This window comes from Paramormyrops kingsleyae, chromosome 12 (assembly GCF_048594095.1).
Source record: "Paramormyrops kingsleyae isolate MSU_618 chromosome 12, PKINGS_0.4, whole genome shotgun sequence".
NCBI classification, from domain to species: domain Eukaryota; kingdom Metazoa; phylum Chordata; class Actinopteri; order Osteoglossiformes; family Mormyridae; genus Paramormyrops; species Paramormyrops kingsleyae.
Genome location: NC_132808.1, coordinates 29,878,941 through 29,892,248, shown reverse-complemented (window position 1 = coordinate 29,892,248; position 13,308 = coordinate 29,878,941). Strand labels below are relative to the sequence as shown.

General features: G+C 41.7%; 1 protein-coding gene across 4 annotated transcripts; it reads right to left on the bottom strand.

The window, feature by feature from the left end:
- Positions 1–640: 640 nt before the first annotated feature.
- Positions 641–12,552, bottom strand: pcdh10b (protocadherin 10b). Of its 4 annotated transcripts, none has more exons than XM_023818412.2 (5): positions 9,588–12,552; positions 8,818–8,876; positions 8,471–8,577; positions 5,211–5,510; positions 641–2,736 (listed from the first exon to the last, which is right to left on the bottom strand). In XM_023818412.2, exons 1-5 carry the CDS (start codon positions 12,087–12,089, stop codon positions 2,717–2,719), a joined length of 2,988 nt encoding a protein of 995 aa, XP_023674180.1. In that variant the 5' UTR covers positions 12,090–12,552; the 3' UTR covers positions 641–2,716. The 4 variants fall into 4 exon arrangements, with proteins under 4 accessions (XP_023674180.1, XP_023674181.1, XP_023674179.1 ...); XM_023818413.2 differs by having other exon boundaries at positions 5,353–5,510; XM_023818411.2 differs by lacking the exon at positions 641–2,736 and having other exon boundaries at positions 2,747–5,510.
- Between the last annotated feature and the right edge of the window lie 756 nt (positions 12,553–13,308).

The window sequence follows — 13,308 nt, the reverse complement described above, 5'->3', positions numbered from 1 at the left end:
AGCTATTAACTAAGGCTGGGTATAAAAGGTTTAATTCAGGGGGAAAAATATTTCAGTTCTCTTAAAATTTTAACACAGACAGAGGAAAGCAAAAATGCTGACGATACCTCTTTGAGGAATCAAAAAAAAATAATCTTTCAGATTCCAAATTAACAAATAAACATCTTTTTCCCCCAGGAACAACATATTTACATCATGCATATACAGATAGTGCAAGATCTAAAACAACTGACAAGGCTTTCACAAAAGAGTTACAATGGATTCAATAACGCAACAGTAATATTCAAATTAGTTTAGTCTTTAGATACATAATTATGATTATGTAGTGCATAAATATAATTCTACAATGAATAAGTAACCTGTTCAGGTTATCAATTCAGAGGAGTTTCATGAACACGAATTAATATTATCTGCTGGCTTGCAGATAACTTATTTATTATATTATTTGATATTTTGTTACATATTTAATGTAAAATGTGTCAAGCTTAATGTTAAGGTGGGTAAAATTTTGGGCTGAGAAAAAATGTGAAATTATGAACTTTTTTAAGTTACTAAAGTTGATCTCATTGTGCAAAAGAATCAGAAGTAGAACGTAATGTACCAGCAACATAATGTGCAGAATAACCCACCAACAACTCAGGCTTTTGTTGTTCTGTTTATTTCCAGCAGCTTTTTAAATTGTTGTCCTGAATTCATTTACAGAATTTACTGTATGCTTATACAGATAATGAACTCGACGATATGACCATATTTCATCATTATGTTTGATAAGTCGGGTTCTTTGTAGCACAAGCTTCCATCTTTATTTGATGTCGACCACTTTTTTGCCGAATGATTGAATGCAGTGGCATTTAGCAATTTGTCTATTGATTATTACCTTGTACAAATAAATGCAGCAGCGTCCTTAGCAGACGCTTTTGTGGAAAAAGCAACAGTTTGGGGACAGAAAGCAGAGCTGGCCAGCGTCCAGGATGCCTGGAGCCGCCGAGGGCCAGCACCTTGCTCAAGGACCCAACGGAGCTTTGATTTCTCTGGCTGCCCCAGGATCTGAGCCCACAACCTTCCACACACAGCCTGAGAGTCCTAAACTACCCAGCAAGCAACAGCCAACAGGCACTAACTGCCGCTGTTGTGAGAACAGACACAGATACAGAAAATAACAGGAGCAGAGACCAGCTTTATAAACAAGCTTAGAAAACGTGATCTCACATTTTGTCATGATGATACAGGGGCACGTCAATACAATTCACTTCACGTCGACATGGCTACAGTAGCTGTGTCACCCAGTGCAAGCAAGACATCTCGGGCCAGTGGTATAACCAGTGCACGTCAGCGCACGCATTAATATGTCTTTGAAAGTCAACAATTCACTGCGAGATGTGAGATTGGCCAAGTCACACATCAGTACTATCCATTCTCCCTGGACCAGAAGACACGAGGACATCTTGAAGAACATATTGCACTTGACATGAGACACTCTCGTACACATTTCTGCAATGTGCACCGTTTGCATGATGATAGGGCTTCAAGAAATAAATGTGAAACAAGTATGATCCTACAAAGGCATGTGGATATATATGAAAAAAAAAACATATTTGACCAAGAATCTCACACTTATTATCCACAGAACGCTTAAGAATGCAAATATGTTTTTTTAAGATTAAAAAAAACACTTGAGCCTTCATACTTTGTATTTTTCTGTTTATTAATCACCTCTCGGTATTCGTGTGTGTTTGTTTGATGTATTTATAACGTTGATACTACTTTTGTTCCTTAAATGACCATTTTTGGTTACAATAACATTTAATTACCATGAATTTGAATCTAAAGTATTACCTCCTCTTATTTCTAGACATGAATCCCAATATTCGAAAGTGAAAAAGAAAAATATATATACTGTATATATAACTTGGTGTGACTGAAAATAAGGCCTTCTATTTTAACTGACTGAAACATCACAAGCCGTCTTTAGGATTTAATGTCCTTTTACGGAATTCTATGGTGAATTAAAAAAAAAATAATAATAATAAAAATTGACCAACAGATACCACACTTCCAGAAAAGTATATATATAGATTTATGTATATAGATATATATTTATTTAGAAGCTTTAAAATAGTACAGTAAACACTTTAACACATGATAGAAACTAGAGAATGTCATTCATTATGTTGGCAGCCAACACTTTCCTGACCGACTTAGTGGAAAAACAAAGGTCTTTATAAAAAATAATAATAATAAAGAAAAGCATGATCACAATCTTCCTTATAAAGCTGGACTAGATTTTGGAACACTTGACCACACAAACATAATATAAAACAGTCAAGTCTAAAACAGTGATATTGCATTTATAATGCACAAATATTTCCTGTACAATTGGCTTCTCGGTGAGAGTACAAACATCTAAAGGGCTCAGTGACATTTGAAGATGTACATAGTGCTGTAAACAGGCACACAAAGATCAAAAGGTGAACGTCACCTCGCAGTTTTTCTCTCTTTTTTTGTATATAGTTCTGTTTCGGCTCATTTCTCAGGCCTGCTGAGAGCACTCGTGGTCCTACAGTCCGCCATCTCGGTCTCTGTCCGCAACGGCAGAGCGCTCCAAACGCAATGTCTGCTTAGATGGCTACAGTAACGCAGTTGAAAACTTGATGCTTTTGTTGGTCAACTATTTGTGCAAATTCATGCAGTCTCGGGTATGTCCACACGATAAGGATTAGCAAATCCTTTTCCGTGCTGCAAGCAGAGAACATACATCCATTAATTCTACACTCCCAAGGCCTTGTTACAAGATACTGCTAGACCATTATTTAATTGTATTAATAAATTCATAGCAGAGACATAACTCTTCTGTGATTATTCATCTGCATTTTACTAATTAAAAATCTACAAATGGTTATTAGGACAGTAGTTATTAGGGTTAGGATATTATCATAAATATTCCACGATTCATTCATCATGGCCAACATCAATGGAGATAGGGTCTGTGCACAGAGAGGGAAAGCAATGGACACATATAGGTCTATATCGTTTGCATGTATCCCTGCTTTTCCCTGTGGGTAACATTTATTAGCAATCCTACGACACTCTCCGAGGTATGAAAGAAACTTAGGAGATTTCTGAAATGTCCCAAAGTCTCTCGTTAATCTCCACTGTCTAAAAATGACTATACAGGTTCCTAAAAACGAGAGAAAATAATGACCACTGTCCCCTTGTTTACCACTCGAGTCCAAATGCGACTCTCACAAGGCTTTCCTGGTGAGTAAAAGTGAAAATATGTTAACGATAAAAAAAATGCCGCACGTTTGGAATTAAACGGCACACGAAAGGACAGAGAAAAGTCTGTGGCATAGATTTTGGTGACGGTGACTTCATTTTGATGTCCCCTTGTGGCTGAAATTGGGTGCTGCCCTCCTTTGTTCACAGAAAATTACTTTGCAATCAACCGACGTTTCACACCGTAAGAGTTTTCATATGTATGAGGTCAAGGTTTTCATGAATCTTTTTGCAATTTTTATTTTTTTTTGTCAAACATAAGTCACATGCAACGAAACTTGATTTTGTGAGTCGATGTACGACGGGACAGGAAGCTGCGATCGAGGCCGCCGTTGACTGTTCGGCCACGTTTATAATCACGCCAGTGCATTGAAGCGGGACGTCCTTTCACTTCGCCTTTTCGCAATAACACTGCTGAGAGTAAATGATGATTCGAGTTAAAACCGCTTGTTTAGCTAAATGCACGGATCCTTGTGCACGGAGTCCGAGTTTAACTTGCCTGTAAATCATTGATTTTTGATTTTAACAAATATAACTACAAACTAAGCTAATGATATTGCTCATGTAACACAAGTATGCAATACTCTTAGGCGTATATAATAGCATGAATTACTTTAAAAATCAGTATTTTTTCATAAAGTAATATATAAAATCATAGGTATTCAAGAATTTATTAATGCATTTACTTAGAGAGCCACATCACAGTGAAAAACTAAGCTAAGCTACATTTTCTTGCACATTATAAAATTTATCTCTAGTTTAAATATTACATTTATAACAGCAATACACAAACACCAGATATAACAAGGCTGGCTTGCCTGGGCTGTGTAATGACATGTATCTAATTACACTGAGGGAAACTTATCAATAGATGGCCTATAAATTAAAGAAATTCCTTTTGAACCGTGACACTGAATTTTTGATAGATTCAAATGGCCAAAGACACTGGGAATAAGTTGATATATTGCTCATGCCAGCATGCGACACGGCAGATATAATACAACAGCGGCCCGTCAGCATCTAATGGAGCCGTGAAGCCGTTCGGGGGGGGGATTCACAGACGGACGCCTTCACAAAGACATTCACATAAGAACGGCGCGACAAGAAAGGGAAGGCAGCCTTTGTCTCCTCCTCTAGACCGCAAGCTCACTTCACATCAACAACAGAACACAAGATCGTTTAGCATTTTATTAACCTCAATAATCAATACAATAGGATTTACTAGTAACATTTTCATATTACATTGATGTGTCTTGAGTACTTTACAATTTGATCTTTCCTTGAAGTTCACCTGCAAATAAACTGAATAGCACTAAGAGTACAAACTATATAGATAGTATATATGTATATATATATATACTGTGTGACTGCTGACTTCAGCAATTCAAATGGGATCCAGAAAAACAAAAGGTTGCCCAAAAAATTAACTTTTTTGCACGATTGTAAAATATCCAAGAAGAAGATGACCATAAAGTCTGCGTATGGCATATGAGTCATTTAATCAAAGTTTAAAAGCAGTGGTCAGTATTTTCCATACTCAGTTCAAATTCACACTTACACGTTTTGAAAAAATATTCATTTAAAAAAGAGCCCTGTGTTGAATCCTCATATAAAACCAGCAGATAGGTGCCTAAATGAAAAGGCAGAGCGGTCGTGAAGGCTCATTCTGCCCTGTCCCAGCTTCACAGGACAAATTACACAATCACTGTCAAATTACTGTTTATGTGGGGGAGGGGGGGGAATGGATGTGCCTGAGACTTCTTAAGGATTAAAGAAAGATGAAAAATGTTAAGGAAACAAAAGGAAAAGGACAATGTTAGTGTGAGAGACATAATGGCAAGATGGGTTACGGTGAAAGAATTTAATGGCACTTCCAGCCGATGTGAGATTTTAGTGGTATTCGATCAGATCAAAATCCATGGCTAAATACTCACTCAAATAAGGGGGTTTGAAAGGCGCACGTGTGCTGGACAGAAGTGCATCAAACTCTTTCCTCTCTAGGGTGCCGTGATGTGACTTCTCTTTGCCAAAGGTGGAGAATGATCTCTCGCCAGTTTGCTCAGGCATTTCAAATACCTCAGTGTCGGGCACAGAGTCCATTCCCGGGACGTGCAGATTGCTACGGTAATCTGCCCCCTGACGGCCGTCGGACGACACGAAGGAGGGCATCCAGCATCGATCAGAGTGCCCGAGGGCTTTGCACTCCTCTGTGCAGTTTGAAAAGAGATCAGCGCCTACAACAAGACAATCGACAGCGGGCAATGCATGAGGACACCGTCCCTGTCATGAAGCATAAGCCCCGCCCCCATGCCCACCCCCCTCCACCCCTCCACTGATGACAGGCCCAGAAAGTGATAATATGCCTTTCATGCATTTCCTCTGTGAAATGAATATGTCTTTTTTTCCTATAACGCCCCCCCCCCCCCCCCCCACACACACACAGGAAACTCCAGGTCATTTCAGACTTTGATTTCAACACAAGTTCTCCTCTGAAACAGAGAAGGCAGGAAAGCTGGTGATTGTCCGGAATTATGCAAAACTGGGAATCCGTAAAATAATAGCCCAATACTGGAGTTAATTACTTCATTCGGAGCAATGAAAATTCCGCCGCAGCAAAATAATGACATCCTCTGACAGCCCTAATCGCCTGCAGATGATTCCGCCACTTCGGACAGCGGTCGCAGCACTGGGACGACGGCGGTTCGGAATGTTGAACACACAGATCAAAGCACCAGTAATGACAGACTGAATATATTCTGGAGCCAAATGTCTAATCTTGGATTCCTTATAGCACGAGTTCTTCTGCGTACGAAGAAAGGGACTGAAAGTGGCAGAAAGGGAGAAAAAACCTGCAGGTTTTCTGGTAGATAAAAAGGATAAAGGTCACATTTCACTTCACTTCACTCATACATCAAAGGAAATATTTATATTCCTCAAAAGAATTTGACAAAGGTTCTGAATCTTACACCAATGAAAAGATCCATTTTATATTGGATTTTTTTTTTGCTGGATCGGCTAAAAATTTTGTTTATCGGTGCATTTACTTTGGGGTGACTGTAAAACATCCCATTTGGAGGATGGAATGAGTGAAATCCAGCACGAACATTCCATTGAACGCAACATGGATATTAGTTTAATGCAATTTCAAGAGGAACATAAGTAATTCAGATTCTTTTTGACTGTTACATACAGAGCAAATTTCTGAGAATAACTACATTTCTGTAAAAGACCTATGAAATGAAGGTGTAACAGTGTCCCTTCAAAATGCTCCTGTTGTGCATTTCAGTTTTATTTACCACATTGATGCTCAAATTTTGATTACAAAAAGCATTTCTGGTTGCATCATCTTCAATAGTATTTTGCAATGGACTGGCATCCCATCCATGATGCACCCCAGCCTCGTGCCCCTTGCTGCCTGGGACACTGGCACCCTGACCAGTATAGGCAGTCAGAAGATGGATGGATTGATCGATTAAAACAGTTTTTTCCCCTGTTCTTATCTACGCCAAACTCTTGACGTCACTGGTCACACTGTAGCGACTATTGCTAACTATTGAAATCTTTATCATCACGGGGCAAACCCCACTGACACTATAGGCCTACTGACCTGCAGCTCTTACAGATCAACAAGTACAGAGTCACGTGCGAATAGGAGACGCGAGGGTGGCTTTCATAAGACGAATCCTCCGATAAAATGGCTTTTCATCGAGAATTTCTTAAACGAAATTCAAGCATCACCAATCTGAGCATTAATGATAACCTTCATTTGACTATTGGTATGCAGGTCAGAAAGTAAATTGCTGATCAGTGGGCTACACGGCGCTTACGTGCCACACAGACAGAACGGAGGGAGACGGTCCCCGGGAGACGCGATTAATATTTGCAAAGTACATCTTAAAGCAGAGCAGCTTTGCAATTTATCATGTTTTGCTTTGCTGTCTAAACGAGATCGTTTAAGTACAGACTACGCATCACCGGAACAGGAACCTGATTGTGAAAATATGCTTATTCATCTTTTTAAACGTGCTTAATTTATAATACGTTTATTTTTCATGTCTTTCTTTATCTAAGAGGCGTGCGTTTAATTATCACCGAATTTTCATTACAAAAACGTTACTTTGTATACATTTCGTAAGAGAAACGCGCACGGGCATCTGCGTGTAATTAATTCTATAAAGTATGAAAATATGAAACTAATTTACAGAAAGAGTCCTGCAAAAGGAAGATTTTGTCGAACACGTCGAAATTTCATTAGAAATAGGCACGTTTACATAGATAGATTAACTTACGTCATGTTATTTTGATTTAGACAATATTAGAACAGTAAAATGTGTGTGCTTAACCAAACTATTTGTCTAAGTTACAGCACATCCAATTCATCCATAATGACTCGGTATACAGAAATGAATAAGTGTTATTGAGTTGTACTGTGACTTTTGTAAATTTTAATTCCATACAAACTCATTCTCAGAATGCATCCCTGCCCCCGGTCGTTGTTGGGTAATGTGTGTTCATGTACGATGGACCATTGTCAAGACTAGCGATGGGAACTTGGGAGTGACACAGTCCCCCTAGCGTGAAGTAATGCAGCGCGTTCCCACACCATGAATGACAAACCCGTCCTTTTTCTAAATCCCCCACTTTGTCCAAGAGCAGCATGGCAGGGGTCGTCCAGCAAACCTCATTAAGGCTGAATATTTATAAACAGCAGAATTAAACCGGAGCCGCCACTCAATGGGGTCATTGTTGTGGAGAATCTTCCACATAAAAATAGGGCCAGACCAAGCCGACACATCTGCAACAACAGCCGGGCTACACTTATCACCTTTTTAATTAGAATGACATTTGGTATAGTCTGCTATAGCTGCCATGGATATAAAAACCTGAAATACCACTACTGCGGCAAATAACGACTATATAGTTAGCGAACGGCGTAAAATCACATTTCCAACGACTGCAAAAAGTGTACCAAATCAAAGTATAAAATAGCATTTTCAATAAGTACACGGTGCAGGTTCATTTTCCCAGCAAACTTAAACGCAACCGCAGATTAAAAACATCTCATTGACGGCTTCTGGAGTCAGGCCTATGGTGACAGCCCTAATAAATTAAACATCAGTAATACGATTAAACACGCCTGGGAATCACGCACAATACAACTTAAAGAGGCATCGGTGTGTAGGAGAGCACTCACCAGACGAGTGACCTCGATTGGTGGCGTCATGGTCACTGTCTCCTTGTTCACTATCTCCGTGTCCACTGTCTTTAGAACTGACTATATCTGCTTCCTGAAAAGCAGAACTAAAAATCACAATAAATGAATAATTTGATAGAAATCATTTTATAATATATATTTTACGTCAAAGTTCCACTGCCCTGCACAACACAAAAAAACAAAAACACATAATTCTGCCATCAAATGGCCGCCACAGGTGTTACACAATAAATGCACTTAGAAGCATACATCCCCACCCCCATATATCATCGTATTGTCATCACGATTACGGTTCAAGGTAAACGCCACACAGACCGTCTCCTTACCTGTTAACACGCCGAGGTCTATCGACAAGGTAGCTAAGTTCAGCTCTCTGGTGTTTATTCTAAAAACAAAACAAAATAAATAAATAAAGTGCATAAACACATGACCTTTCGCCCGATGTAAAGCATGACATCTTATATAGACTATTTTAAACTTGTCCACTAAAAAGACATATATCAACCAATGCCGTTATCTCCGCATATCTCTCATAAATACCAGCGCATGCAATGAAATGCCTGAAATGGACGTGTCGGTGGAGACGCTTGTTGTAATTTATTTATTTATGCTTGCCTATAGTACGGTAACAGTTTTATTTAGTGGTGAACCGTCTCAGCTTCTGCTACAGACGAATCTTTGTTCAAGTGTTGCTCGGAAAGACCGTGCCAGGCATACTTAATTCCCACTGACTGTGGAGCCGCTCCTTCCACATACTACTGCCGTGACACGTATCATTCAGATCAGGGTTTCAGTTGCTCGGTCTTTCAAACACGCACAAATTTCAACAAACAGCAGCCGGTGTTTCCATAAATACTTGTACAAATCCATCTGCCAACCCCCCCGCCCCCCGCAAAATCTGCAATTACTTAAAAATATATTAAACGACCTCTCACATTCAGCTTTCCTTCAAAACGCAGGGTTTTGTGGTTCAATTAAAATGGATTAAATGTGCGGTCACGTTTCACACCTTTTACAAAGCGGGATTATAAAAATGTAACATCACAAAGGACAAAACATAAAAGTATAGCATAAAACAGGCATCAGCAATTCTTACCTCGTTGGATAAAATGCTGCCGTTAGATATGATGTCGGGTTGTTGGTCTGTGTAACCTGTGACTAAGGCTCCACATGGGCTGTGGTCACTGTCTGCGCCCCTAGCAGGGCTACGGGGCTTTAGGAACATTAGATCAGTTTTGGCAGATTCCGGTGTAAGACATACCTGGTAGCAATAGTTCTGGTTTTGATGGTGGGAGTTGAAGCTCCCCGATTCTTCGACCGGGACCTGCGCGGTGCTGGTGACATTAGTGCTCTGCACCAGCATTATATCTGACTTGCTAAGCTTTTTCTTTCTGGCTCTCGCCTGCCTGCTACAGCAAGAGCCGCAGCAGAGGCAGCAGTCGCTGGCCAGACACGTGTAAATGTTCAACTTTTTGTCCTTCTGACACCGCACGGCCAGCACGATCATGGCCAGCAAGAAGACGAAAGAGACGGAGCCCAGCGCGATTATGAGGATGAGGGTCAGGTCCAGCGAGGTCTCCTTCGCTTTGGCGGAGCCCCGTTCTCCGCCGTGTCCCTCCACTATACTGTCCACTATCATGATGATGACGCTGGCCGTGGATGACAGAGGCGGCTGCCCGTGGTCCCTCACCTCGATCAACAAGTCGTAAAGCTGGTGCGGGTCCCTTTTGCTGGACACGCGCCGCGCGGTCCTCAGCTCGCCGGTTCTCCAGTCCATGCGGAACATCCCGTTCTCGTTTCCTTTTTGGATACTATATGATAATCGGGCGTTCTCTCCATCATCCGCATCCATAGCAACTATGCGTGTTACTAAGTACCCAGGTTCGGCGGAGCGAGGCAGTGGCTCCTTGGCCGTGCCGTTTTTCCCCACTGGCGCGATGACCGTGGGCGCGTTGTCATTTTGATCCACGATTATAACGTTCACGGTGGCGTTGGACGTTAATTCCGGACTCCCCGAGTCCTTCGCCTGGACCATGAAGCTGAAGTCCTTCAGCTGCTCATAGTCGAAAGACCTCAGCGCGTACAGGTAGCCGTTTTCGGAGTTGATGGACACATAAGTGAAAACGGACATGCCCTGAATGTCGCACTCCACTATGGAGTAAGAAATTAACGCGTTCTGCCCGACGTCCGGATCCGAAGCGCTTACTGCGTAAATGTAGGCGCCAGGTACATTGTTTTCTGTCACGTAGACGTCAAATGCCGGCTGCGTAAATGCCGGCGCGTTGTCATTCTCGTCCGACACCTGCACTTTGATGGACTTGCTTGTGGCCAGCGACGGGATGCCGTTGTCTTTGGCCACCACAGTCACCGTGTAGGAGTCAGCGCTCTCCCTGTCTAGCGGTCCATCCGTAACGATGGTGTAATAGTTCCGGAAGGATGATTTCAGCTTGAAAGGTACGTCTCCGAGAATTTCGCAGTGGATCTGTCCGTGGTCCCCGGAATCTTTGTCCGTGACACTGAGCAATGCGATCACGGTGCCCGGCGCAGCCTTCTCGCTCACTGAGTCGGTCATGGTGCTGAAAGTGATCTCCGGGGCATTATCGTTCCCATCTATCACTTTGACCAGAACTTTACAGTGAGCCGGCACGGCGTTGGGTCCAAGGTCCTTCGCTTGCACGTAAATCTGAAACATGCTGCTCTCCTCAAAGTCGACCTCTCCGCTGACTTCAATGCGACCGGTCCGCCCGTCGATGCTGAAAAGATCCTTCACTTTCGGGGCATTGTGGTTGCTGAAAGAATAGACAATCTCGCCATTTTGTCCTTCGTCCATGTCGGTGGCGTTTAACTGGATGACCAAGGTGCCCACCGGGGAATTTTCGGGCAGATTTACCGTATACACCGGCTGGTCGAAAACGGGAACGTTATCGTTGGAATCGAGCACTTTAACCACCAGCAGCGCAGTACCGGTTCTTTGAGGAAGACCACCATCGACCGCTGTTAGTACGTACCTGTGCACCGACTGCTGTTCCCTGTCCAGCGGCTTTTCCAGCACTAGCTCGGCAAATTTCGTCCCGTCTCCTTGCGTTTGCACGTCGAGGTAAAAATAGTTGTTAGTGGTGATTTCGTAGGTGCGGAGCGCATTGGTGCCCACGTCGGGGTCGAACGCGGTCTCCAGCGGGAAGCGCGTTCCCGGAGTGGCACTTTCAGAAATTTCGACAGTAATGTCAGTTTCAGGGAAACTGGGCGGATTGTCATTAATATCCACGACTTCGATCTCCACACGGAAAAGCTCCAACGGGTTTTCCAAAAACACTTCCAAATGCAGGAGGCAGGTTGCGCTCTGCTTGCAAATCTGCTCTCTGTCGATTTTTTCATTCACAAAAAGCACCCCATTTTCCAAATTCACTTCCAAATAAGGAGTCCGCGAACTTGGCACAGTCTGAAATCTACGAGATGAAAGTTTTGTTATGTCCAAGCTAAGATCCTCGGCAATATTTCCCACAAATGTGCCATGGTCCTGTTCCTCTGGAACAGAATAGCGTATTTGGGAAACCACTCCATCCGCTATACTGATAAGAATAAGTAACACAATCATCATCAAAAAAAGAAGAAAAAAATGCACGTATAATTATTCCCTCTGACTTGAATTGGAATTTTCCATCACCCTTGTCCGTGGAAAGGCGAAAAACGTAAGGCTTCAGAAATCAGACGTGTCTCCTTTTTTTGGTATTGCCAACCCCAAACATTTTTTTTTATAATGAATGCAGGTCTCGGATCCTCAACAGTTCTTTTGTATACGGAGTTTTGTGAGCTTTGGCTTTATAACCGACATTGTATACAAACCATCCGTATAATACAGCCATACATTAAAAGGATGGTATTTCGTGTAAAGACAGATAATTACTAAAATTACATTGTACAAAGCGACGCGTTAATTATTTTATAGTCGCTGCTGTCATATTAGTCCTATATAGGCATATAAATATACAAAGGCAGTTTTCTTACTCTTGCATTATCTTTCTGAGCCAGGCGCGCACACGGCGAACTCCCCTAAAAGACTTCTGAACACGGACTGCTCCGGATTTCAGTTTTTGCGCAGCGCTCCCCCCTAAACAACCAATGGCTGCCATCGACACCCACAGACCTTACGGCTGATTGGAAGATTTTGACGTCAATTAGATCAAGTCACAAGCCCATATAAAGAATCCGTTTAGCATCTTTGCAGGGGTTCGATTAATTGAATTGTATATCTGATGATAGATTTAATACACAAAGACATATTACTGGGAACAAATACCACGAAGCTGTAATTCTGAGGGCGCTTTAACGAGTTTATGCCGGATTTATTATCGAATTAAACTGCAGGACCACAGACTTCACTGTCCCAGTAAATGCTTTTAAATTACATAAAAATATATTTACATTTCTGAGACTGGAACTTGATACACAATATCCTTCACGCGCTTCGTTAAATAAGTTTCTCTTTTAAAATCAAAGCAGGCAAATGGCGGATCTGAGCGGACATTTACGAACACCACATTGTTGAAGAGTAACAGTTTGATTGTTTAATGACGCACATATGATCTGGCTATATTTTATAGCAGTTTGTGTAAAGCTGGATGCTCAGCAGTCAGAAATGAAGCTCTTTTTCCTTTCTGTATCTGTAACTGCTGTATTTTCAGGGTCAAAACCCTGAAATCACCACTAAAACTTCCGGATGCAAATCAGATGCTGCTTACTGATAGGTGAATTATGAGTTTTCATGTAGGTGTTTAATTGTAATTACAGCTCGTTATCGGCCGCAACGAACCATATGG